This window comes from Leucoraja erinacea, chromosome 19 (genome assembly GCF_028641065.1).
Source record: "Leucoraja erinacea ecotype New England chromosome 19, Leri_hhj_1, whole genome shotgun sequence".
Classification (NCBI taxonomy): Eukaryota; Metazoa; Chordata; class Chondrichthyes; order Rajiformes; family Rajidae; genus Leucoraja; species Leucoraja erinaceus.
Window position 1 is genome coordinate 12,955,466 of NC_073395.1, and position 27,975 is coordinate 12,983,440.

General features: G+C 43.9%; 1 protein-coding gene across 8 annotated transcripts; it reads right to left on the reverse strand.

Moving 5' to 3' along the window:
* Nucleotides 1-1,752: 1,752 nt before the first annotated feature.
* On the reverse strand, nt 1,753-27,975 carry LOC129706229 (uncharacterized). 8 transcript variants are annotated; one of them, XM_055650335.1, is made up of 4 exons: nt 17,578-18,583; nt 17,373-17,466; nt 11,111-17,005; nt 1,758-2,397 (listed from the first exon to the last, which is right to left on the reverse strand). In XM_055650335.1, exon 3 carries the CDS (start codon nt 16,935-16,937, stop codon nt 11,145-11,147), a length of 5,793 nt encoding a protein of 1,930 aa, XP_055506310.1. In that variant the 5' UTR covers nt 16,938-17,005; nt 17,373-17,466; nt 17,578-18,583; the 3' UTR covers nt 1,758-2,397; nt 11,111-11,144. The 8 variants fall into 8 exon arrangements, 7 of the variants coding, with proteins under 7 accessions (XP_055506313.1, XP_055506310.1, XP_055506307.1 ...); XM_055650332.1 differs by lacking the exons at nt 17,373-17,466; nt 17,578-18,583 and adding an exon at nt 22,058-27,975; XM_055650334.1 differs by lacking the exons at nt 17,373-17,466; nt 17,578-18,583 and adding an exon at nt 21,709-21,837.

A 27,975-nucleotide genomic window follows, 5' to 3' on the forward strand; every position in this document is an offset into this window, starting at 1 on the left:
TGATTAATTTTTGCCAATGTTGGAGAAATGTTCCTTTTCTGAACTAATGGAAGCTGAATAGATGGTAGATTGAAGATTTATCCAGTGTCTGGTTTGGACCCCCAGGGCAATCTCACATCTACCTATGAACCACCCCCCCCTCAACTGTATCCACCTAACACTCACTAAATTTTGTTCTGCTTCTCCTCTCTTCCAGCTTTCTGGATGAATGTATCAGTGTACAAAGATTTAGCCAAGTCTGTGGGTCTTTCTTTTGCTATCAATACCTAACTGCTTTTAGATTTAAAATGTAAACTGCCCTTCATTGTGGGTTAATTGGCGTTGGTAGATTGTAAATTGTCCCTAGTATGTGTAGGATAGTGTTAGTGTGCAGACATCGCTGGTCGGCGCGGACTGAGTCAAAGGGCCTGTTTCCATGCTGTATCCCTAAACTACTACGGTAGTCATTAACCAGATTTTTTGCTAATCTAAGTGTTCTTGGAATGATGATCTCGTCCGATGGTATAAACAGTTGATTGAGGATGAACACATTAATCAGCCCTGAAGATTATAGGTGGTAGAGTTATACAAAGTGGATCGTGATAGCTGAGTTTTGTATTGTAAAATCACTCATTGGCCTGTTGCATGTTTAATTTAGTTGAAGAATGCCTTTTGACTAACCCAACGGTTGCTTTGAATGAAACAGAATTTCATCCTCTGTTCCATTTTATAAATGTTCTACAGTAGATAATTGTAACTGTCTGTATCTTGTACATCTGAAATTGGGTTTTGTTGACTTTATTGAAACTATATTTCAATAGCTAGGTAAAATGGGAGCTATTGCTTATATCGTGCATACTACTGAATACGAATTTCCACTCAGAGTCTTTGCTTTCACCAGAGTTCTCTCTTATTGTGAAGGAGAGCTGAAATCATCAGTTGAGCAGTTGGAAAGTAAGCGGGGTGTTTGGTGGATAATGATCAGAAAGAGTTTCTTAACCTGTATTCTTGGAAAGGGTGCAGAGCACATTTACGAGGGTGTTGCCAGGATTTGAGGGCCTGAACTATTGGGAGAGGTTGAGCGGGAGAGGGTGATCTTATAGAGGTGCACAAAATCAAGCGAGAAATAGATCAGTAAACACAGAGTCTCTTGCCCTAAGTAGGGGAATCGAGAACCAGAGGACACAGGTTTAAGGTAAGGGGGCAATAATAGGAACCCGAGGGGTAACTTTTTATACAAAGAGTGGTGGGTGTATTAAACCAGCTGCTGGAGGAGGTAGTAGAGGCAGGAGCTATCATCATGTTTAAGAAACATTTAGACTGGTACATGGATAGGATAGGTTTAGAGGTATATGGGTCAAACACAGGCAGGTGGGACGTGTGGATCGAGCATATTGGTCGGTCTGGTCCGAAGTGCCCGTTGTTTCCATGCTGCATGACTCTATGGCTCCCAGTGTTTGTGGCTCCATCTCCAGTTGGTCTGTCTTCCAGGTGAAATAGAACCGAGAACATGATCTAATATACTTCTAGGTCTATTGCTTCTATTAACCTTTGTTTCTGCTCTTCCAACTGCGGAAGAGAGGAGAGGAATACTTTCCAGTCAACTGGATTAAGGTTAAAACTAGGTTTTTCCTGATACAATGACTGGTTTCTTAACTGTTTTATGATGTGATTAATTTGCTGTTGAATCTGATATATGTTTGCATCTGATGTCATTATCAATGACCTTCTGGAGATCTCTTAACAACTCTGCATGAAGAATCAATCACATAATACAGTATAAGATTAAAGCCAGAAATCGACCAGACCAACTCAGATATCAGTGAACCACTTGACTGAGTTAATGACCATTAAGTGAGTTTCAATCTGAAACAGCCCTGAACAGCCTTTACTCAATAGTCTAATTTTGCTCAAGTCTAATGCTGCAACATTTTTGTTTAGAAGGAAATAAACATAAGTATAGCATGAACACGTTTATTAATTACCCTTATAATATTTACAGAATGCCCCTTTTCTTCCATACAAAAAGTAATAATGTAGGGTCGCCATCATTTATTCTTAACTTACTGTGGAAGTTCTGTAACGCCAAAGCCTCACACATAAAGTTCATTACAGCTCATCAAGTAAAACGTGTGATGAAAATTTTTGATCCCAAATGGCTATATTGGGATACAATTACAGACAATAAGATTTTTATTTCTTTTTAAGATGCATGTTCTCTGTAAAAATACTTATTTTACATCAAGCAGTGCATTTAAGTGCGTTGTGTAGTGCAGTACAAGGTAAACAGATGCAGAACTTCTGGGGAAGCCATGCTCATTTTTGGCTTCTTCTGGAGATTATCCAGACACATGCTAAGAGACATCAGTTGGCGTGCAGTCTTCATGGGATGGACTTCCTTGTCAAATCCTCAGGGCCCTGAAATTATTAAGCACAAATAAGAGTAAATGCAACATCCAAACCGCTTTCTGTAACAGTTGCATGCCATATGCTAGATATTCTCCCCTCTCCTTGTCTATGATTTCTGGTACTTGCTACAATATGCAGATCTACATTGGAGCAAAAATGAACAGCATCTATATATTAGTAAAACTATTTTTTGTTTGGTGGGGGATCCCTACCACCCCAGCTACGGACTGTTCAAGCTGCTACGGTCAGGCAAACGCTTCCGCTGTCATGCTGTCAGGATGAGACTGAATTTCTTCCCACAGGCCATTAGGACTGTAAACTCTTATCTCAACAGGGACTAATTTACTGTACTAGTTTACTGTTATGTCTTTAAAAAATATATATTTTTTAACATGTAAATACTGATTCTGTTCTATTCTGTTCTGTAGTTTTTGCACAATCCGCAGGCATTGCCACTTTCATTTCACTGCACATCTTGTATGTGTATGTGACAAATAAAGTTGACTTGACTTGTACACGTGCGTGAGATCCCAAAACCCCGCCAAAACGGTACACGATAGCGCTACAATTTTTGGCCCACCTTACTCACCATTGTCCTGGGATGTAATCGGATGATGTTATATTTTACAAGTTATTGACATTTTAAACTTTACAAACATCACTTTTCAAACCACTTATCCACTTGCCCTGCCCATCAGCCACATTTGACGCCACAATGACGTCACAATGGGATACCGAATCTCATTTACATTAAATATCGCAATTTCCAAAAAGACTCAGTTTTAATCAAATTCTCCCATTTGCATTAACAGCTAACATTGTGTTTAGGTTATTTTAAAGAAAAAAAATTAATTGAGAATTTCATTTTTAAAAGAACTGCGATTTTCATTGTGGGTGGGGGGTGGGATTGGGGGAGCTGAGGAGTGGGAGAGCGGGGGATAGAGGGTGGTAGGGAGGGGAGAGGGGTTATGGAGGGAGTGACTGAGGGTAATAATAATAATAATGGATGGGATTTATATAGCGCCTTTCTAGATACTCAAGGCGCTTTACATCGCATTATTCATTAATTCCTCAGTCACACTCGGTGGTGGTGAGCTACTTCTGTAGCCACAGCTGCCCTGGGGCAGACTGACGGAAGTGTGGCTGCTAATCTGCGCCTACGGCCCCTCCGACCACCACCAATCACTCACACACATTCATACACAGGCAAAGGTGGGTGAAGTGTCTTGCCCAAGGACACAACGACAGTATGCACTCCAAGCGGGAGGGAGTGACTGTGGGTAGGGGTAAGGAGGGAGAGGGGAGGGAGAGCGGAGGGAGTGGGGGAGGGGAGGAGAAGGGAAAGAAGATGGAGGGTGAAGAGGAGGGGAAGTGAGTGCTGGGTGATGAGGGGGGGATGGAGGAGGATTGGGGGTAGAATGAGGGGTGGCGAGGTAGTGGAGGAGCAGAGGGGGAAGAGGGAGGAGGAGAGCGAGGGGGTGAGGGGAGGAAGCAGAGGAGGGTTGGTGGAGGGTGGGGAGGAGGATAATGGAGGAGGGGAATAGGGACATGAAGAAGGAGAGTGAGATGTATTCACACTTATCTTATTTTTTTACAAGTAATTGCAATTTTGAACTTTAAAAAAGTCTGCGCCGTGCCGTGACTCGAGTCACAACGGGGATCTCTGGCGTCACAACGGGAACCTGTCAGCCGCTCCTGCGCAGTTGGGGGCTATGGGTCAATGGTGGAATATTGCCTTGGGGGACGTGCCCAACAGATCCACACCTGGTCTAGTCATACTTTAAAATACTTTGTAACCCGTAACTCCATCTGAAAGATTTAATCGATATTAACTAGAGTTACCTTGCATGATGAGATACATTACCATTTTCTACACTTTTGTTTAAATGCTTATATAGCTTTGAAACTGCAGATAGAGGAAATATACTGCTAGTGGTTTATATGATTGCAACCGATAACTGAAATACTGCTGACTTTGTTTCCAAGGGGAAGGATGTAAATGCGAATTTCGCTCTTGTCCTTTTTCGCGGCAACAACCATGGTGGAGACCCACCGGGTGGGATCGCTCACCTCTTTCAGGATGCCCATGGTGATCATGTTGAGCAGCGTAGACTCCACCTTGTCCTTCATGGCGAAGGTGACGCGGTGCGACGGGCGGATCACAGGGTCCACACTGGGGTCAACAGCAATCTTGTAGCAGCTGGGCAGCTTGCCCAGCTTATCGTCGAAACGGTCGGGGTATTCCCACAGGGGGTCCATGAGGGTCCGCACCTGGTGGATATCACGGTGAAAGGAGACCAAATCGAGGTCTTGGCACGCCTGGGCACCCAGCAAGGTAACGTCGTCAGAGTCTAGCAGGTAGAAAGTGAGGGGCCGAGAGGCCTTCAGGACCTTGCAGTGCAGGGTTGCCTTTCCCACAGGAACGAGCACGCCGCCCCCGTAGGCATGCAGGCGGGAGTTGTCAACAGTCACTATTTCATCAGCTCTTATCTTTTTGGAAAGGCTTGTTGACATTACATTGGTTACGGCCCCCTTGTCGAGCTTCGCGGAGAAGGTCGAACCATTGACAGTAACCCGAACCGAAGGGTCCGTTATCAAGGCATGTGCATCCAAGAGTGAAAAAATGCTGGTCTCCCCCTGGGATGAACTGGTATCAGACAAAGGGAGTTCGTCAAGCTGGTGCTGGGAACCAAACTCGCTATCAGCTTGAGCAAGGTTGTTTAACATTCTCCGTGGAGGGGGGACCGGTTTCACACGGGAGCGGCAAGCTGCAGAGAAATGGTTTAACTTCCTGCAAAAATTACATGTCTTGCCCAAGGCAGGGCAAATATTAAACTGATGGGAGGCAAAATTGCAGTTGGGGCAACGTCGTGTGCTGCCGCCCCCGGGTGCAGGGGAACCCCGCTGTCGCGGTGGGCCAGCGTTCCGCCGGCGACCAGCAGCACTGGCAAAGTTAATGTCATGATCAGCAGGCGACAGTGCCGAGGCGACAGCCTCAGCCATGCGGGAGGCGTGCAGAGCCTCGTCCAGAGACAGGTCTGGCTTCCGCAGAAGTTCAGCCCTCAGCTTTACATCTAGAAGGCCATATACTAGGATGTCCCGGGTCACTTGATCGGGGGTCAGAGCGTCCAGGCGACAACGCCTGGCCATGTGTCGCAACGCGGCGATATAGTTGTCGATTGATTCTCCAGGGATCTGACGCCGACTGAACATTTTAAAACGCTCTAGAATGCAGTTAGTGGGGATGTCGCACATCGCGGTAGACTTAGCCATAAGACATACCGGGTCTCGAGCATCTTCACCCACACCATATACAAACGACTCAGATCGCTCCAGGGCATCGGGACCAGCCAGGTTGAGGAGCAGAGAAGCCCGCATTTCATCAGTGGCAGCAGGATGGGCGATCGTCACGTAGTGCTGGAAATCGCGTCTAAAGACACCCCACTGATGGGCAATGTCTGAGTTGAAGACAAGCACATTGGGCTTGTGGCAAGAGGTAGCCATGGCACGGGAGATAGAACAAGGGACAGGGAACTGGGTTAAAAGTAAATAAAACACAACGGGAACCCGTCAGCCGCTCCTGCGCAAGAATATTGCCTTGGAGGACGTGCCGCGATGTGCCCAACAGATCCACACCTGGTCTAGTCATACTTTAAAAGACTTTATATTTTTTATTTTTAAAGTGCTGGAGAAACTCAGCAGCTTAGGATTGGACAGACAATCCGTAACTCCATCTGAAAGAGTTACTCGCTATTAACTAGAGTTACCTTGCATGATGAGATACATTACCATTTTCTACACTTTTGTTTAAATGCTTATATAGCTTTGAAACTGCTGATAGAGGAAATATACTGCTAGTGGTTTATATGGTTGCAACCGATAACTGAAATACTGCTGACTCGTGTAGATGTAACCGACACATACAATTCTTGGAAAAACCACAGAACAGAACATGCCTGGGATAAACTATCCATAGAACGGCAGTTGACCGAACTGACGTACAGAGATCGCTGCTCCGCAGAAGATAAGATAACAGGCACTGGAACAGACATTAGCAGTTGGTTCCTGGCAGTTGCTTTTTGGAAGAATCACTAAGGCATTTACATGACAGTATATAAGGAATTGTAAAACTCTATCATAGGGTGACTGCTCGGGGAACACTGAGTACAGTAGAAGCTTGTTTAGATATGTTAAGGGAAAAAGTGTAGCAAAGTCAAATGTGGGTCCCTTGAAGGCAGACATGGGTGAAATTATTATGGGTAACAAGGAAATGGCAGAAGAGTTGAACAGGTATTTCGGATCTGTCTTCACTAAGGAAGACACAAACAATCTCCCAGATGTACTGGAGGACAGAGGATCTAAAGGGGTAGAGGAACTGAAATGAATGTTCATTAGGCGAGAAATAGTATTGGGGGAGGCTAATGGGACTGAAGGATGATAAATCGCATGGGCTGGATGGTCTGCATCCCAGGGTCCTCGGGGAGGTGGCTCTAGCAATAGTAGACACATTGGTGATCATTTTCCAATGTTCAATAGATTCAGGATCAGTTCCTGTGGATTGGAGGGTAGCTAATGTTATCCCACTTTTCAAGAAAGGAGCGAGAGAGAAAACGGGGAATTACAGACCAGCCTGACCGGTTATGGGGAAGATGCTTGAGTCAATTATTAAAGAGGTAATAATGGGGCATTTGGATAGCAGTAAAAGGATTAGTCCAAGTCAGCATGGATTTATGAAAGGAAAATCATGCGTGACTAATCTTCCGGAATTTTTTGAGGATGTGACAAGTAAAATGGATGAAGGGGATGTAGTGTATGTAGACTTTCAGAAAGCCTTTGATAAGGTCCTGCACGGGAGACTGGTGACTAAAATTAGAGCATATGGTAGATTGATTGGCAGACAGGAAGCAAAGAGTAGTAGTGAACGGGTCCTTTTCAGAATGGCAGGCAGTGGCGAGTGGAGTGCCGCAAGGCTCGGTGCTGGGGCCGCAACTCTAAGGTCCTAAGGCTGAGGTTGGGAAGGAAGGGGGGGACATTTTTTATGTGCGGTCATTCCCTTGTAAGAATACAATGACTTGTTTATTGTGTATTTATAATATAGTTTATTGTATATTATATGTCATAGCTGCTTTCTTGCATCTCTCTCTCTCTGTGTTGGCTGCAGCTATCGTTGGCTTTGGTGAGGGAAGCAGGTCGGTGATTGATCACAAGGCCCCTCAGAGGCCTTGTGATCAATGTGCCTGATTGGCTGCCGAGTGACCAGCGCATTATGTGATTGGACACAATGCCCTTGGAGACAGCGGCTGATTGGACAGGAGGAGACCGATTTGTTGATTGGACGGGAATTTTAAGGGAAGCTGGTCGGTGATTGGACGCCAAATAATCGGGCACAAAAAATTGACAAATAGCAAAACAATAAAATCGAAAATCCGATTTAAATCGTAAGAATATCATGCCCGATCTGCAGCAAATATACTAGTATCTGCTCTAGTATCTTTGATCTGCAGTTCCTTTCTATTGAAGAAGAACCCTGGCCTGAAACAACTCCAAATCCATTCCCTCCACAGATGCCGCCTAGCCCGCTGAGTTCCTCCAGCACTGTGTTTTTTATTTAACTCTTGAAATTGAAGATAGACATAAAGCTGGAGTAACTCAGCGGGACAGGCAGCGACTCTGGAGAGAAGACCCTTCTTCAGACTGAACTGAACTCTCATCGGTGAGAGTACTTGTGATTGTCTGCAGAAGGGTCTCGACCTGAAACGCCACCAACTCCCGAGAGCTGCAACCGGTCCCGCTGAGCCATCCCAGCCTCCCCGTGTCCACCTTCAACTCCAGAGCTAAATAAAAAACACAGAGTGCTGGAGGAACTCAGCGGGCCAGGCGGCACCCGTGGAGGGAACGGACCAGGAGCCACCACGGCTATCCCTTTCTTCCACGTCCACCCCTCTAATCTCTCCCCCCTCCACCCGGAGTAGATCTATCCGAGCCAAGAGTAGATTACTCCAAAGATCCTAGAGTGGGTCTCTAGGATCTGTGGATTATTCTAGCGCAGGGCATAGGCACGGGGCCCAACTGGGAGCAATTGGTCCAATCAGCTTAAGGCCAGCCCTGCTGAGACCTCGCCAGAAGTTTCAAACCTATGGCCCCCTCCAGTTCGAGCCACCATGATACCATGTTGTAAACAACCACGTTTGCTACTTTGACTTGGGAGTTTGCATTCCGTCACAGTCCCGCCAGCGGTTTACAGCTGTTTGATATCCGCTTTAGGAAGGAGTGGGTGGTCTATGAGTTGAGTGTCCGGGAGGTGAACTCCTTTTACGGCGGAGAGACGCCAGGTCTGATGGGGGCCAAGTTCTTAGATAGTCATTATGGAATTGCGAATAGTTCCAATGAGCTATGAAAAACGTGGACTGCCCTTACAGCGCCACTTTCCTCCACACTTTCCACCTCATGGAGACCCACTCAAAACTGAAAAGTAGGGGAATGCCGTCCCCCTGCGTATCCCCCATTTCCATCACTACTTGTATTCACTGCAGTTTAGAAGGATGAGGGGAATCTTATTGAAACATAAAATTATAAAAGGACTGGACAAGCTAGATGCAGGAAAAATGTTCCCAATGTTGGGCGAGTCCAGAACCAGGGGCCACAGTCTTAGAATAAAGGGGAGGCCATTTAAGGCTGAGGCATGAAAAAACGTTTTCACCCAGAGAGTTGTGAATTTGTGGAATTGCCTGCCATAGATGGCAGTGGAGGCCAAATCACTGGATGGATTTAAGAGAGAGTTAGATAGAGCTCTAGGGGCTAGTGGAATCAAGGGCTATGGGGCGAAGGCAGGCACGGTTATTGATTGGGGACAATTAGCCATGATCACAATGAAAGGCGGTGCTGGCTCGAAGGGCCGAATGACCTCCTCCTGTACTTATTTTCTATGTTTCTATATTGGTATAATCTCTGTACTGGTCCCTGCCATCCCCGTCATGACGAATTGAGTAAAGCTTTGCTTGGTTTACCTTTAAACATTTTTGTTGTCTGTTTTAAGTAGTGGACTTTATCACGTCTATCCATGTCCTCCAGAGTTACTTCCTGACCCGCTGAGTTACTCCAGCACTTTGTGCATTTTTCTGTAAACCAGCATCTGCAGTCCCTTGTGTCAGTTATACCTTAATTATACAAGTTGAAGAATAAATATTTTTAGATTTTGGAGATACAACAGGTCCTTCGGCCCACGAGTCCATGCTGACCAGCAATCCCGGTACGCTAACACTATTCTACACGCAAGGGATAATTTACAATTGTACAAAAGATAATTAGCCTACAAACCTGTATGTCTTTGCAGTGTGGGAGGAAACCAGAGCACCCAGAGAAAACCCACATGGTCACAGGGAGAATGTGCAAACTCAGAACAGACAGTACCCTTAGTCACCCAAGTGGACTTTTAATTTGTAAGAAGGAACTGCTGGTTTAAACCGAAGATAGACTCAAAAAGCTGGAGTAACTCAGCAGGACAGGCAGCATCTCTGGAGAGTAGGAATGGGTGATGTTTCGGATCTTCAGACTTGTGGACTTGTAATATGTTGAATTTTAGTCTTTTAATTATTATTGTTATATAACGATGATTTTTTTCCAAAAAATTGCTAAAGCAATTGCAATATACATCAACATTGCTAATATGCCCTAAGGTTGAGAAGCACAACATGATGGCAATTAAGGCAGTATTGCTAGCAAGAAAGAATGAGCTGAAGCTTACAAGCAGTGAAGAGAAAGTTCAGAATAAGATGAAAGAGTGTTGCGTTTGAAACAGAGAGATAACAAGGGATAGGACATTAATTACACTTGCAGGGTATGAACTAATGAGATGTAGTTGTCAAAATAAAGTGATTGAGGGTCAGAATCTGATTTAGGGCGCAAAGAACACAACAGCAGGGTTGAAACAGACGAAAACACTGAGCACTGGAACAAGCAAGGATTGGTACGCACTAGTTTGTGAAAAGTCATGGATAAGTTTTAGCGTAGGATATAAGAGAAGAGACAGAGTTGAATAACTGAGGATTCAAAATGACAAGGTGGGAGATAGCTTAGGTGATTACTAGTTATCATGGAAAAGGAAAAAACAATCAGAGAGAAAAAGGACAAAGGACATTTATTGTCACATACACCAATTGGTGCAGTGAAATCTGAGTTACCATGCAGCACACAAAGAGAGAGAGCGATAGGGAGAGAGAGAATGCCCAGTCGGAAGAGAACCTATAGTTAACAAAACACGGCAAGAGGAAGAGTGACAGTCTGTCAGAGACAACCATCAAAGTTTTGAGAAACGGGCTGTCATTATCAATGTAAATTGATGTGTTCATAAATGACACTCTCCTGATATACCATAGCAGTTTGCTGCAGGCACAAACAAGACTCCTGAGCAAAGTGAAGGTTAATAAAAAAAAAACTATAATTGAGATCGTACACAATCTAGACATTCAGTCCTTACTATCCACATTCTATCAGATTTAGCTTCTCTCTAATTTGTTTCTCTTAACACTTGGTTCCCTTGACTTGACATGCAAGAATTTTGAACAAAATGTCAACGATCATCCCTCTGAAAATATAAATCTCATGCAAAAACACATTCTAACTTTTCACCTGCCAATTGCAAGAATTTGAGATGCAGCAACAACACACTCAGGTTTTGCTGCTAAAAGTGACACTGAAACACTTACAGCACCGATCTGCATACCTTACATAAAGTCTGGTCTGATCCAAATTCTGCATCAGTGCTGCATACTGCTTACAACTCTACTGAGAGATAGCATTGCGGAATTTGATGTCTCTGAAGAGCATTCTGTGGCTGAAATTTCCATTATTTTAGATCGAGTTGTATCCAAATATCGACAATCGCTGTTCTTGGTAGCCTCCCTATAGCTTTCTGGGCTTTGTCCTTCTGAACTTTCCTCTGCCCCTTCAGACTGTGGATTAAGAATGCTATTCGACATCTCAGAAAGAACATTGTTGAGTTCTTGATGCTCCAGTACTTTAATTCTTATTTCACTAAAGTGATCCACACTAGACTCACATTCATTCAGACTTTCTTCATCTCTAAAACGATGTGTTGAAAGCCCAGTCATAGCTCTGCCTTGGCTTAGGAGTTCACAAATATCACGTATGCCGTTCTGCCGTTCACTCGGCATCATGGCAGGAATAATTCTCTTTGTTTGGCCGGCTTCAGCCTCATTGTTCCCATGTAAAGAGTTGCCCAGCTGACTACCCATTTGGTCACTGCTGCTTTGGAGACAAGATGTTGGGCTGCTGGACTCCAGCAGCAGTTTTAATAAAGCAGTATCAGTCCAACTACCCATGTTATCTTCATCGGTCGTGAGATGGGATGTAGCAGCTCTATCCATCAAAGTTGGTTCAAGTTCTCCAGACAATCCTTCGACTTCAATGACTTTTGCTTCATTGCACTGGTTGTACAATCTGTTTAGGTGAGATTTTTCTCGATGAAACTGGCTTCCATTGACACCTGTTGTGAAACCAAAGTTGAGCTGATGCAGGGCACTCAACTTGTGCATTCTCTTATTTAATTCTGCTGCACCAGCTGCAGTATATATTCCAAACCCACCATATACCCTCTGTATCCCATGTTCAAAATCAATTTTTTTCTCAGGCTCTTGACTTGGATAGTCCATTTCTGTATCATCTTTGGAAGGAGACCAGAAATGTAAAATTGACTCAGTTGACATTTCCATCTCAGCTGCAGAGGAAACTTTATTTTTGGTGAAAAAATCCTGATTCATCGTCTCTCTGGAACTCAAGCAGCAGAGAGCAGATGTTTCCTTCTCTACTGCATTGGTGAAGTCTTCACTTGGGCTTTCATCACAATGTCCATTCCCAGGCAGCACATTGGAGGTGTTTGTGGAAGCAGCTGCTTCACTTGCATACTTATCGTCCACAGGAATTCTACCCAAGTTTACCTCTGGATGGAAACGGCTCTCTGAATGTTTAGCCACAGGGCTGACAGGTTCACCGAAATGAACATGAGAGTTACTTGTGTAAGGTACAGTATCCTGGCTGCGAGGCATCTCGGTAACGTCGTCTCTCCGTTGGCTTTCTCCAAAGTTTGAGGCAGTTCCCATTAAAGCAAGGAATATTGCTTTATTATTTCCCACTTTTGCTTTTTGTTTCATTTGACGACTGGAGAAATGGCACACCTTTCTGACGCATCTCTGAAGCTCTTGACCAGTGCTTGCCAAAGATCCCGTAATTGTGTCCTTGCCATTTATGAATGTCCCGCGTTCCCAGTATTCCGACAGTGAATATACAAATGTGATCCTAATCCCTGATGGCAAATCAGGTTTGGGATTTCTACAGGCTGCCAAAACTGTGCTCCCACTCAATATTTTTTCTTGCCCCAGGCAGCCATCTTCAAGCACTTGCTGCCCCACAGTCGCACCAACCGGTTTTAATCCACTGTTGCTGTTGGGAACGCCTGAAGCAGGAATTGTGCACTGTGATCTTATTCTTGTGTGCAACGTGTCTTTCTTTGCACGTGGAAGGTTGATGGCAATACAATCAGCACTGTTTGATGCATCATCAACTGGTAACATTTCAGCTCCTGCTGTGTGGCTAGCAAATGCTGCCTGTGTAGAGTTTGACGAACTTCCAACGTTATCCTTACTGTCCGGCAGGATATTTTCATGACTCTCCCAGGCCAGTGAATTAGACAATCCCATGGTCTCAAAAGACCACACAATTTCTTTCCGTGGAATTGGGTTAATCTGCTTGCTTAACCCTTTGTATGAATCAAAATGCCTGCCCACCGCGTACTTCTTATATCTGACTATGTTCACAGCAGACGCAGCACAGTCAGTTACAATAGGCATTTTACTAGAAGATAAAATACCCGAGCAGTTTCTCCAACAATGTCCATTGTAATTGCTGCCCAAATCCACAGGTTGAAAGGGAACAGTATTTATTTGTGTTGGCTGTGCCAACTCCATAGAGGACGAGCTGTTGGGTGAAGACAGCAGCGGACAACCTGCTGTGTTTGATGGAGGACTGTCATCGTGCAACCTAACATCTTCGAATTGGGCCATGTCGGTAGCAACCATGTGTGCACTGGATGAATTATCAGGTACATTTTCTTCAGCTTCTGTGTCAACTTGAACCGAAGCAACGGCCAACTGGGTCTCTATATCTGACACCCCAGTTGCCTTTGAGGGAAAATCATGTTCTGCACTATTCAGTACCATTGCATTTTGATCACTCGTCACTTGAATGTTAGGCTGCTGAAGAGAGCTCAGTTGGTTTACTCCATCAGATGTACCAGCCATGAAGGCTGCATTGCCATTGTACAGAGGATCAGCTGGTAGGTTACACTTATATTGTCTTTCTCTAGTACCAAATGAAGCAACTTTTGAAGCATCTGTGCTTACTTTCCACATTGTTGAGAAGGGATCTTGGGAAGCCACCGCTACTTGCTTTTTACTCTGTGTGGCCATATTGAATGGCGGTAGATATGTGTCTGGGTTCTGCCGCAATTCTGCACGGGAAAGATTGGCTGGAAAGGACGCAACTGTGTTCTCTCCTGCCATAGGCGCCAACGATGTTAGAATTGCTTCACTGTCTTCAGGAATAATCCCCAGGGAACGTAAAATAAATTCTAAGGTGTCTGAATCCTTTGCTAAAGGTTCCTCGGAATTTGAATCTGAAGTTAGTTCCTCAACAACACTTTCTGGGGATGAATTACATATGTTGTTGTCGTTGGCTGCATAAATGTCGGAAGCTGAAGACATTTTTTCCACAATGTTTTCTGCAGATGGCCCATTGCTGGTTTTACAAGCGAGTTCTGCATGGCCTGTGTTAGAAACAGAAGTGGCTGACTGACCATTAGCCAATTTGAGAGATGGAGCAGGGGAGATAAAGCCCTGTTCCAGAAAATCCTCTGGGAATGAAGCATTCCCCCATTGTCCCTTTGATCCTGCATTTGAGAAGCGAACATCATTGATGGCAGCTTTTTGCCCTCTACTCGACTCTTCAGACATCAATGCCCAGAATTTGTGGGAGTCCACTGAAGCTGTAGTGAAGTTGGCGACAGGGTATTCTCCAACCTGCTGTTCAATTTGGATGCTCTGTGGAGTTGGTGCAACATCCATTGTACGAGGCAGCTGTGGGCCCCCTGATAGTTCAGTTGAATGGCATGGTAACTTATGCGCAGCCAAATTCGGGAAGACGGCATTGTTGAATTGATCCTTCGAATTATCAATTAAACGTCTTAGCAATGACCTTTTGTCTCCTGATCGATTTAAGGGAGTTGACTCTTTATGTTTTTGTCTTATGTTTAACTTTTCTGACAGTGGATGTGCAACTTCAGCATCCTGCCTGCCGGGGGCTCTTGAGAGAGATTGTGCGGAAGAGCTCGATACGTTACGCTTAATGTATGGTGACTGCTTACTATGCATATATTCTGCAACTTGGTTGCCATAAGATGACTGTATAGCACTGACAGATCTTGACCTTGCCTGGTCCAGCTCAGTTGAGGATGGGCGAATGTTGGTTGAGGGTGCTTCCATCTTCAGACGTTTTGGGTGACTATTTGCTTTATTTACATATGAATACTGCAACATATTATACAGTGACTCGATTTCTTTTGAACCATGTTCATCATGCCGAGATGCATTTGGCTTCAGGACTGCGGGATCAGTCTGGTTAGGGTCTGCTGCAGATCTGGGATTCATTGGCTGCATGGAATGACTCCTTCCATTTAGTTGGCCAGATCCAAGATAATCGTGGTTGACAGACGATGAAGCTTGCAGATAACTCTTTAAGATGCAATCAGTACCCACAACGCCACAATGGTTATTTGAATGGGAGGTTGCTGCAACATTTTGACAAACAGAATTCTCCTTCTGATCTTGGAGAGATGGGACAGATCTCTCTTTCACTGGCTGGAAAGATTTGGAATTTCCCACATGGGGAGCCAAAACTTGCTGTGAATCTTGACTTGGATACACAACACTGCTGTTCATATTTTTATTCTGCGTACAATAATCTCCCATTGACAGAACATTGTTCGGATCCATGAAGTTTGAATATGATGTCGGGGTCGTGTTCAGAGGCAAGCGGTTATCGCAGGCAATTTGTAAGTTCCTTCCTTTCCATTCGGCTCCTTTTTCCTTCTCCAGCCTCCGAAGTACTGATAAAGTACTATTCTCTTCATATCCATTCACTGAATCGACGGGTCGATGAGCTATCCCATTGATGCCGTTACAAGGTGTGCTTTGCGCTATATATTGGCAGGGTGGCAGTTTTGCAGAGGTCTGCAGTGCACCTGCCAGCTGACTCTGCTGCTTAGCTGCTCTTTTCTTCCCTTCCATAAACTCAAATGCAAAAATTAAGGCCTTCAACTCACTGCTTGAAAGTTCCGAAAGAAACTTCATTGTATCAACCCCTTTTCTCTTCCTCGAAAATGAAGGGTTCTTTTGAGGGTACGTGTCTGAAATATTCTGCCCTCTGTACGTGGACTCGTAATCGCTGCAGTGACTTTGAAAAGTTGCACCATTATCACTCTGAGCGTCTACTCCCAGGAATGAAGCAAATCCTAAACCGTCTGGACTTGGAGTCTGGGTATAAGGTTTATTACCCATTGCCGTTATTTTTTGAACATTTGCGTTTGGTTCTTTGAGACTAAGTTGCATGAAATGGTTTTGAGTTGTTTCTTGTGGAACTGTGACATAGTCTCTCTGTAGCACCTCTCCCTGAAGATGTGTTCCAAACATGTTGGGGCCAATGGACTTTTTGTAAACTCCAATATTGACATTTTGGAACGGCTCTGAATGATGACTGAGTACATTGGAAGACTGCTGATTAGCTCTTTGGCTGAAACATCCAGGAATAGGCTTTTGCTGGTAATTGGGTTCTTGCTTGTTCCAATAGTGTTCCACTTGAGCAGCTCTAAGAGGCATCCTTACGTTGTCCCAACTTGAAAGTTGCTCTGAAGGAGGGGACATCTTGTGTTTTCGCAGAGGTAGTCTGAGGCGAGTAATGGGAAATATCTGACTGTTAGGCTCCATGCCAGAGGCTGTGTGATTCTGATACGGTGCAAAACGCCTCGAGTGGGCATCTCGATTCCAAGCTGGTGGCCTGTTTTGGCAAGTCACAAACTTAACAGTAGGTTGCTGGGAAGATGGAACAGATTGCATTGATCTATTTTGCAAACCGACCGGCTGACCCCCAGTTGTCCAAGACCTTGAATAAGCAGAGTTTTGTCTCATTTCAGATTGGGAACCTCCAGTTAGGGCTGACTTTAGCGAGGACGGATGAAAAGTAGAGTCACTGCAATATGGTGATAATTCATTTGGAGGATAGACATGTTGATCAGTAAGTTCCGATGGATAGATTGGTGCTGGTACATTTGCAGAATAGGAAGATCCAGGGAAGGCTTTCCAAGTCTGGTAATTCGATGAAGGCTTTCCATTAACAGCGCACCACGATCTTCCAAAAGCTTTCTGGGACATTGAATTGTGGAAACCCTGATGACTGTAGTTATCTGGAATGCCATGTTGCATTTTTCACCCCTTGGATATACCAAGATCAATGTTCTTCTCTTTGTTTCTTATTAATTGATTCCTGTAATCTGCGAATAAGAAATATAAAATATTAACCCAAACAGTATAATATTGAAACATTGGGTATTTTTAAAGCAAAGATTGACTTTAGACTTTAGAGATATAGCGTGGAAACAGGCCCTTCAGCTCAATGAGACCGCGCCGACCAATGATCACCCCACATACTAGGACTGTCCTGCACACCAGGTAATATCCACAATTTGCAGATGCCAATTAACCTACAAACCTGTATGTCTTGTGATGATATTGAGTTTACCCATCCGAGAGCCCAAAACCTAAGTCAAGGCTTTAAGTCTTAGGTGTTATGTATCTACAAAGTACTCTCACAATTGGGAGATTGTACTGTATCAACCTAGATTTCAAAGACTAACTTACTTCACTAGGCTGGTCTCTGCTGAAGCTGTTTAGCTGTCAATAATCACTATTTCGATCGGTAGGTCTCCCTTCACAAACAAGGAGGAGTTACTTCCTGCCAACAAAGCCGAATAAATATATTTATAATTGTAAATGGAACACGTTTAATTCTGAGGAGTAATTTTAACAGAGATCATAGTTTACAATGGATTTCCAAAACACTTACAATTTAGGATAATATACCAATGAGTTGCAGTCGAACAAGTCGTCCACTGCAGAAAGACGGCTGTGGGGATGTGAATTCCGGTTCTTTTACCTTTAGTCTGGTTCAATAATAATTGAGGCGAAAACATGGTTGAGTCCAACATATTTTACTCCAAGGTATCTATCTGTTAGAACTCCGACCAGAGTCCTCACAGACCTAACAGGGCAAGCAATTTGTAGTACAGTTGATCCCATATTTATACAGAATTGCAACAGTGACGTTCAACACAATATCCACTTCAAATCAATCACAAGCTGTACCCATTCAAAGTATACTTGTCACTTACACAATACTGTGGTTGATCAATCACAATCTATGATCACAAAGCTCTAAACAACAGGAAACTAGTCAATAGCAAGGATCGTTATCAGTTACAAACAGAAATCTCTGTTTAGCCATTTTCCAAGTCCACAGTAACCCACATCCTGTGCCACCATTGTCAATTGTCTTTTCCAGAGCATAACAAGAACAAGTCAAGGGTGTTTTATTGTCAGGTGTCACGGATGGGACAATAAAAATTCCTACTTGCTGCAGCACAACAGAATATGTGAATACGTAAACATAGTACATAACGGAGGAAGAGGGAAAAAAAAGTTCAATAAATAACAAATATAGTGCAATAATAATATAGTCTTTTGCAATTCAGAGCTCAGAGCTTATTTGTTGTTTGTGTTTAATAGCCTGATGGCTGTAGGGAAGAAGCTGTTCCTGAACCTGGACGTTACAGTCTTCAGGCTCCTGTACCTTCTCCCTTATGGCAATGGTGAAATGAGTGTGTGGCTAGGATGGTGTGGGTCTTTGATGATTTTGGCTGCCTTTTTGAGGCAGCGACTGCGATAGATCTCTTCGCCAGTGGGGAAGTAAGAACGATAGCACATCGGTTTAAGGTTTAAGAGGGAAAAGATTTAATAGGCACCCGAGGGGCAACTTTTTCATACAGAGGACATTGGGTGTATGGAACGAGCAGCTAGAGCAGTTGAGGCAGGTACTGTAAAAATATTTGCCTATTGTTTACAAAAAAAGGCACGTTTAACCTTCTGAGATAGGCGTATAAAAATAACCGATGAGGAGAGTGGAGAACAGACAAAAACAAAACGTGGGAAATGTGCAGAGCAAACACTGAGAGATAAAGAGAGAGAGAGGCATTGAGGTCTATCAGAATGAACTTTAGCCGACTCTGAAGAAGGATACAAGGAACTACGAATGCTGGTTTACAAAAAAAGACAAAGTGTTGGAACAACTCCCCGGGTCAGGCAGCATCTCTGCAAAACATGCAGGGACCCTTCTTCAGCTAATAAGCTAATAATTAATTAATAATTAATTCACTGATGATAAATATTTAAGCTTTTCTGAGTGTTGGCAGAAGTCACAATGGCTTTTGTACACTTCTCTCCTTGGTCTTTCAACAACCTGTTGTTATCCACGTAACACTAATAATACCGCAGTTCACCTCTTGCACTGTCATGACTTGTTTCTTTTTGGTTCTGCAGTCTTTTTTTGTATAGGGTGATTTCACGAAAGGTCACTGGAGCGTAGATCCGCACCCACGTGACGGAAAATCTCAAGTGGTGGACATGCTATACATCCGGTACATGTTAGTGGATGGGAAAACACGCACTTTCCCACCCGTTAAAAACATAGAAAACGGCCAGGTTTTGATCTGCAATTTATTGTGCCAGTCAGGGTGACCGTGAGGCACAGCTACCTAGATTTACAGTTAAAAAAAAGATAGAAACTAAGGTAAATTAAAGAGGGAGCTAAAGGTGCCAATCCAGCGGAAGTGAACAGCGGACATTTGCCGTGGAGATTTAAAGGTCCAAAATATCGGGAATTATCGCGTTTGCTCGCTGAATTTCATCAAAAGTAAGGCATTATTGACTCCCTCTTTAATTTACCTTAGTTTCTATCTTTTTTTTGGACTGTAAATCTAGGTAGCTGTGCCTCACGGTCACCCCGACTGGCACAATAAATTGCAGATCAAAACCTGGCCGTTTTCTATGTTTTTAACGGGTGGGAAAGTGTGTGTTTTCCCATCCACTAACATGTACCGGATGTCTAGCATGTCCTCCACTTGAGATTTTCGGTCACGTGGGTGCGGATCTACGCTCCAGTGACCTTTCGTGAAATCACCCTATAATTTACGTGTAAGGTTTTGTGTGTTGCCTGAGTCTATGTGCTTGCGATACTGCTGCAAACAAGCTTTTCATTGTACCTGTACCTTAATATTCTTGCGCACATGACAATAAACTCAAAACAGATTTATAGAAAAATTGTTAACCAGGGCAGCACGTGGCACAGCTCCAGGGACCCAGGTTTGATTCCAACCTCCTGCATTGCCGGTGTAAGGTTTGTATGGTCTCTCTGTGAAGTCTACGGTTCTCTCCCACATCCTGAAGATTAGTGCAGATTGCCCAACAATATTGGAAAGTGGCAAAGGAATCAAAAAATAAATTGATGGCCATGCGCAGGAATAAAGTGCAGGGACACAGAGAAATAAGAAGAGGGGGTTGAGACTAATAGGATTGCTCATAGGAACTGGCATCAACCCAGTGTGCTTTTAATTATATGTTATTATAAATGGAAGATACATTCTATTTTTTGTTGGAAGACACAGGAATGTTCTGTCATCACACTTCTATTAACCATGGACCAAGGTTGTCTGGTAATATATAGTTCCTTCTGAACAATATCATTTGATAAATAGTGGTTCCTCAGATATTATTTGAGGCATTCGTCATTCGAAATGCTTTCCACCGTGTCCACCAAAACACATTCTCTGGCATTCACAAATTCTCTGGCATTCACAAGGCAGTCTGGTCAACTGGCACCGAATTACAACGCAGACAGACCATGTATTCCCTCTCTCTCTATCCCTCCCCCACGCCAGTCGCGCCAACTTCTCGTTTTCACCCAACAAACAGTTAACAATTCTTCAGTTCTGAAGAAAGGTTCCGACCCGAACCGTTGCCTATTTCTTTCCCTCCATAGATGCTGCCTCACCCGTTGAGTTTCTCCAGAGCTTTTGTCTAGTTAACACCGGCCTGTTTCCCTTATCGTCGTTACTTTTTTTGCAGATCTTTCATTCATTGTTCTTTATCTCTCCACATCATCGTCTATATCTCACGTTTCCCTTTTCTCCGACTAGTCTGAAGAAGGCTCTCGACCCGAAACATCATCCATCCCTTCTCTCCAGAGATGCTGCCTGTCCCACTGAGTTACTCCAGCTTTTTGTGCCGATCTTCGGTTTAAACCAGCATCGGCATACAGTTCCTTCCTACCCACATTGGTTCACCAGATGTATGTCGACATTTACAGCCTGCACTCCCAATCCCACCGTCCCTTCCCCCTTCGCGTGTTGCTCATCCCTTGCCCCAATTCAAACACAAGCTGTGACTCGGGTCGATGTGTCCACTCTGGTTTGCGGTAACCCCATGACATCCTGTATTGATTTTTGGCGGGGCATTATTTTTGTCTGTGCTCCGAGAGAACCGAAACTACTTCAACACGCTGCATAAACCAGGACATTTGTACCTCTGCCGGAATAACTCAGCGGGTCAGGCAGGTTCTCTGGAGAAAATGAATAGGTGATGTTTCGGGTCCGGACCCGTTTGCAGATTTCAGACCTGTATGTGTCCAAGTTGTGATGCGTGCACAGAAGTTAAACAAACGCCTCTAGTTTGCCTTTCCCCTGACTCAGTCTGACGGAGGGTCTCGACTCGAAGCGTTACCTATTTTTCTCCAGAGAAGCTAGCTAGCTAGCTGCCTGGCCCGCTGAGTTACTTGAGCATTTTGTGTCTATCTTCGGTGTCTTTGGAGAAGGTGGACCTGGAGGAACTTGCAGACTATTTCTCGAGTTTGCGTTGCCGCTGTGACAATCGCCACGAACAAAGAAGGACAAGCAGCCCGTGAAACCAGCCGAGGGAGGACAAGATCTTCGGTGGCCACATACCCGGCTCTTCAATCACTGGAGTTCCACACTGAAACACCGCGTTAGATCAGGGCTAATCTCAGGTGCTCGTGTGTATATAGTCAGTTCGTCACGACATGTGCACCGTTCAGAAATATTAATATTAAAACGCTTCGTACTCTTACCTCGTCATCACACAACAAATGCACTCATCTCTCATCCCAGTCCACCTGGGATCGGTCCCTTTAAGTGGTCGCAATGACCTGCTACATTTCACGTTGTTGTACAGAAAGCCCTCCAACTCCCCCGCCCCCCTCCCCCCCACAAACGCACTCAAAATAAATATCTGCCCCAAGTTGCAAACACCAAGCCATGTCATTCTGTGGCAGCACAGCCGAGAACTCTTCCCAACTGCAAAAAAACTTTCGAGAAAAGTTGCGTGCGTCAAATTGCACAACAATTTGAAAATACATTTGTCAGATAAGGAATTGATGGGGTAGTGGGGACAATGTAAGAATGAAGATCAAACTTTACCAAACACTGCTGGGCTTTTCCTCCACTTCACGGCTGGTTTATGGCCACATCCCGAGATTTTCTGAATAAGTGCGTTCACGCTTTCTCCTGGGTCATGAACTCACTCAAATTGATCTTTATTCCGCTGGAAGAGGCGCAAAAGGTCCCAGTGAACAGGGGATCGCTCTGCATTCAAACGCGTTTGCTGTTGCCAGAAAAAAAAAATCAAAAGACCAGATAAGATGCGCAGTTTCAGCTACAAGCGGAGCGAACATGGTCTGACGAGGACAGTCGGCTGTAAAAATGTAATGGAAACCATTCAGCCCATCCTCACTATTGGCTTTTTTTTTTCAATTTCAGTATTTGATCCTTGCTGATTCCACATTAGTTTGACCTTGCCAGCCATTTGAAAGTCTGCTGTTCTAATGGGACCAACTTTACCCAAACCATGCTGGGACCAGAGCCCTGGTGAATAGCATAACTAGGGCTAAAGATAATGCTTCCGACTAAATAGTTGGGTGGGGTGAGTTCGACAGACTTAGAAAAGTATGGATAAAGTTATAGGAGAGGAGAGTGCAGGAGAGGTTATGGGAAGTCTCCAGAATAAGAAGTGGGACAGAGTTTAGAAAGTGATAAGTCTAACATTAGGCAGACGCCTAATTTGAGAAGATGGGTGATGAATACATGCTATAAGGAATAGGAGTAGAATTAGGCCATTCAGCCCATCAAGTCTACTCCACCATTCAATCGTGGCTAATCTATCTCTCCCTCTTAACCCCATTCTCCTGTCTTCTCCCCATAACCTCTGACACTTGTACTAATCAAGAATCTATCTATCTCTGCCTTAAAAATATCAACTGACTTGGCCTCCATAGTCTTCTGTGGCAAAGATTCACCATCCTCTGACTAAAGCAATTTCTCCTCAACTCCTTCCTAAAAGAACAAATATAGAACTGAAGGTGTTATATCTTTAAGGGCAGCATGGTGGCATAGCAGTAGAGTTGCTGCCTTACAGTGCCAGAGATCCGGGTTTGATCTTCACTACATGTGCTCTCTCACTGAGTTTCTCCTGCATCTTTGTGTACATTCTATCATCATGTATTTATCCACTGTAAATGGATCAATTGTAATCATGTATTGTCTTTCTGCTAACTGGTTAGCACACCACAAAAAGCTTTTCATTGTACCTCGGCACACGTGACAATAAACTAAACTGAGTTGTTGCCTGACCCACTGAGTTCCTCCAGCACTTTGTCTTATTTTGATCGAAAACGGGCATCTGCAGTTCTTGTGTCCACAAGTGAAATACCTAAAATACTAAAACATACCAATGAGTTGCAGACAAACAAGTTGTATGGTGAGGAGTGGAATATGTATTTTCTCAGCAACTCCTCCGCATCCTCGCTATCTTTGAGCATTTATTTATACATCATCTGTATGTGATGATTTGCAACTATATTGACCAGGCAAGGAGGATGATGTGATTTGATTGTCCATGTGGGCCCTATCTTTTTCACACCTTTTTCATCACAGTTCTGATAAGATTACTGTGAACCTTGTGGTCTTCTTCATTAGGACTTGGAACAGGAGATCATAACCTGAAGGTCAGTAATGTTTCTCTTGTATATGTCAAGATTACGGACAAAGTGTTCGGGACAGACTCTTAGCTCAATCAACAATAAGCCTAGGTCAGCCGGTGCTTTAAAACTGAGCTCAGCAATAAGCCTTTGTGACCTGGATATGAATATCTATCACAATTGATTGAAAGATGCAGCATGAAAATAGGCCCTTCAGCCCACCAGGTCCACGGCAATCATCGATCACCCATTCACACTTTTTCTATAAAAAGAGACACAAACTGCTGGAGCAACTTTGCAGGTCAGGTTGTATCTCTGGAGAACATTGGATAGGCAATGTTTCAAGTTGGGACCCTTCTTCAGACTGATAGTAGGATGGGGGAGAAAGCTGGAAGAGAGGTAGGTGCGTTCGGTGCTTCTGATGTGGCCTTCTTTACGTTGCCAAGACTAAACGTATCATCAAACCGTGCCTGCTGGATCTCCTGGTCGCTAACCTTTTTAATTCTCCTTGCATCCCCACGCCAACCTTTCTTTCCTGAGCCTCCTTCACTGTCACTCCAGTGAGGCCACAAATAAACTGGAGAAACAGCAATTCAAATTCCGCTTGGGTAGCTTACAACCAATATTGAATACTACAATTTTAGGTAATTAACCAACAACAACCTTTTACCCTTCTCCTGTCCCCCTCCACATATGCCCATTCCTCCGGCTTTACATTTGGCTCCTCTTTCCACTATTGTCTCTGCCTCCATCACCACCCCTGGAAAACATCACATCATCTTGTGATAAGACCACAGGTCTTCTTTAGGTTTCGGTTTATTATGGTTACATGTCGCAAAGTATGGTGAAAAGCTTTATTTTGCATGCTGTCCATACAGATCAGATCGACCGTACATAGATACAACCAGTTCAAACTCAAGTACAATCAAGTACAATAGATAGAGCAAAGGGGTGTAGAAGGTAGGATATAAGGGAGCTTAAGAGTGGGGTCAGAGTGTGTAGAATAGCTGGTACATGTCCACCACCGATTTTCCTGCACCCTTAGTTCCAGAGCATTTCTGGATTATCTGTGTGGTGGACAATCAGAGGTCACAGTCTTGGGGAGTGTAGATACTGTCTCACAAAGTTGGCTGTGGAACGTGGCTATGGGAACAGTTCTGCCGGCTCCGGCCAGGCCAGAGTTCCAGAGCCATGGTCACAGGCGGCAAATTTGACCGCCGATTGGCGCGGAGGTCCTGATGAGGGTGAGATCGGCCGGATCACCAGTTTCCGCAAAATCGATGGTGGACCTGCAATAGTTTGCACTGACACATGAAAATATGACCACGTGACAGTTAACTTGACAAGGGCACAAATCCGTATTTTACCCTGATCGTGTAAAACCAGTGAACCTTTAGTTTTAGTTATTAGTTTTACTTTTAGTATAGTTTTTAGAGATATGGCTTGCTGCTGATTAATCTATGAAGTAGGGACAAGAAGCAAGAGACAGCCACGCAGAGTAAACTGGCAACCACCTGCCATGATCCAGCATAGCAAATCTGCTTCTATCCTCAGTCTGCCTTTGCTCTCAGATTAGTGTAGTATTCTGTGCTAACCACTGCCCGGTATCTTTGTATCCCCATTTCTCTTATTTCCAAAAATAAACTTGATAGAGAACAAAAAATATATGCAAAACATAGGACTGCATAGTGGCTCAGCGGTAGAGTTGCTGTCGTACAGCTCCAGAGACCTGTAGTTCCATCGGACTACGGGTGCTGTCTGTTCAGAGTTTATACGTTCTCCCTGTGACCACGTGGGTTTTCTCCGGGTGCACTGGTTTTCTCCCACGTACCAAAGACGCGCAGGTCTGTAGGTTAATTGGCTTTTATGATTTGTTTGTGGTGTGGCATAACGTACGGGATTCACTGGTTGGCACGGGCTCGGTGGGCAGAAGGGCCTGTTTCCTAAACTAAAACAAAAACTAAAAACAAGACCAAAAACTCCTCAGACATTCTGTGTTCACACATTCAATAGTGTCAGATTTAATAGTTTAACTATCCTTAAACCAAGCGCCTTTGCCATTCCTTCGATCCGTACTTACATTGATCTTTTTTAGTTTCTGTGCAGAAATTTCCAATTGCTGTGAATTTCTAGCAATTCATGCTTCTCTTAACTTGGTTTACAACCCCACGGTATGAATATTGATTTTTCTAACAAAGTAACCCTTGCATCTCCTCTCTCTCTCCGTCCCTCCCCCACCCTCGTCATTGTACTGCTTTCACTGTGATCCTGGTGAGTTTTATTGTCTCGTTAACACCTAGCCCACAGCCATATAACCATATAACCATATAACCATATAACAATTACAGCACGGAAACAGGCCATCTCGACCCTTCTAGTCCGTGCCGAACACATAATCTCCCCTAGTCCCATATACCTGCGCTCAGACCATAACCCTCCATTTCCTTCCCATCCATATAACTATCCAATTTATTTTTAAATGATAAAAACGAACCTGCCTCCACCACCTTCACTGGAAGCTCATTCCACACAGCTACCACTCTCTGAGTCAACAATGGACTGCCTCATTTGTTCTATATCTCTCCATATATCGCCATCTAAAACTCTCGTTTCGCTTTCCCCTGGACTCTCAGTCTGAAGAAGGGTCTCAACCCAAAACATCACTTATTCCCTTTTCTCCAGGGATGCTGCCTGACCCGCTGAGTTACTCCAGCCTTTTGTGTCTATCTTCAGTTTAAATCAGCGTCTGCTGTTCCTTCCGACACTTCCTGACTTATTAATTGGCGAGTGATCGCCTTGCCTTGCATTTATTTGGGCAGAGGAAATACTATAAGTCAAACAGGCACACAAAGATATCAAATTCCTTTCTGGGTCGCTCTAGTTAGCAGAAATCTTAATTGCTGTGATAAGCAGGAAGTTCATTGACAGAAATTATTGTGTAAAACTCTTTAAAGGTTGGAAAAAAAAGGAGATGGACACATGGTTTCTGTCTGTTTCAAGGTTGAGTGAAGCTGCTTCATGAAACACCAGTTAATGATAGAAATCAATGCATTAAAGGGGTTCATTGACACCTCTTTCTGGGTATTTGACAATTCATATCTAAGCAGATGAACCCATTGCATAGATGTTTGTTGTGAAGCTGCAGTAGTTAAAATAGCTGTAGCTGGGTGCCTGTTCTGGGTCAACGTTATTGTTTAAAAAATGGAAAATGTGCAATTAATATATGTGTGGATTGGATCAAACTGTGGCTGGTGATGGCTGCCCAAGTGAAATACGAGGTGCTGTTCCTCTAATTTGCATTGGGCCGCACTCTGACAGTAGAGGAGGCCCAGGACAGAAATGTCAGAATGAGAATGGGTCGGGGAGTTATGGGTCTATCCCCCACTTGCCGATTTTGTGGCAACTGCCGGCGACAGTGGGTTTAACGCCAATGAGCGTAGCCTGACTTCACCTGACGTAGGCGCTGTCGTAGATAACAAGAGAGGGAGGAGCTTAATGCAATCAATTATGGTACATACGTAGGTCAAGGAAACCACATTTCCCATGGCAACTTCCAACTTGAACTTAGCTCTGTCCTGTTTCCTCCATTAATTTAGCCAATCATTTAGTCTTCAGAGCTCCATTTGCCATCTCGACCACTCCGGTGGCCTGTGGGTGGTGAACACAGTGGAATTGCTGTTTAATGTTAAAATGCTGACACAATGACGCCATCCTTGTGCAATTGTATCTGAGTTTAGTAACAGCATTCCAAAATCAAGTTTAAAAAAAAAAAATTCCTAATAGACTTTATTCGATAAATAAATATACACAATACATGATCCTGACAAAACTCCATCCGACAATCTCAGAGGTTATACATACATACAATACAATTTCCCCAAATCACAATTTTACCTCTCACCCTTACGACTCATGTGTCACTTCCCTATTCTCCTATCAGTTCCTTGTCTATTGTCCAGATGTTATGTCATGTGGTCTATCATGGTCTATCGATGCTCCTTAATTAGCCCATAGCTAGCAGCATTAGGTAAGCCATGTAAGTTTCTATAGTTCCGTAATTTAGTTAAGCAATGTTTCATCGCTCGGCTCCTGGTCATGTACGCATTAACCCTTCATCCCCATTTTTCTCCTTCACAGTAACAGCATTCCAAAATCAAGTCTTTTAAAAAAAAAAATTCTAAATAGACTTTATTCGAGAAATAAAATATACACAATACATGATCCTGACAAAACTCCATCCGACATTCTCGGAGGCCTTACATACATACAATGCAGTTTCCCCAAATCACAATTTTACCCCACACCCTTGTCACTCATGTGGCCCACTGGCGTGGAATCCCTTCCTTTATTTTGAGGGGAGTC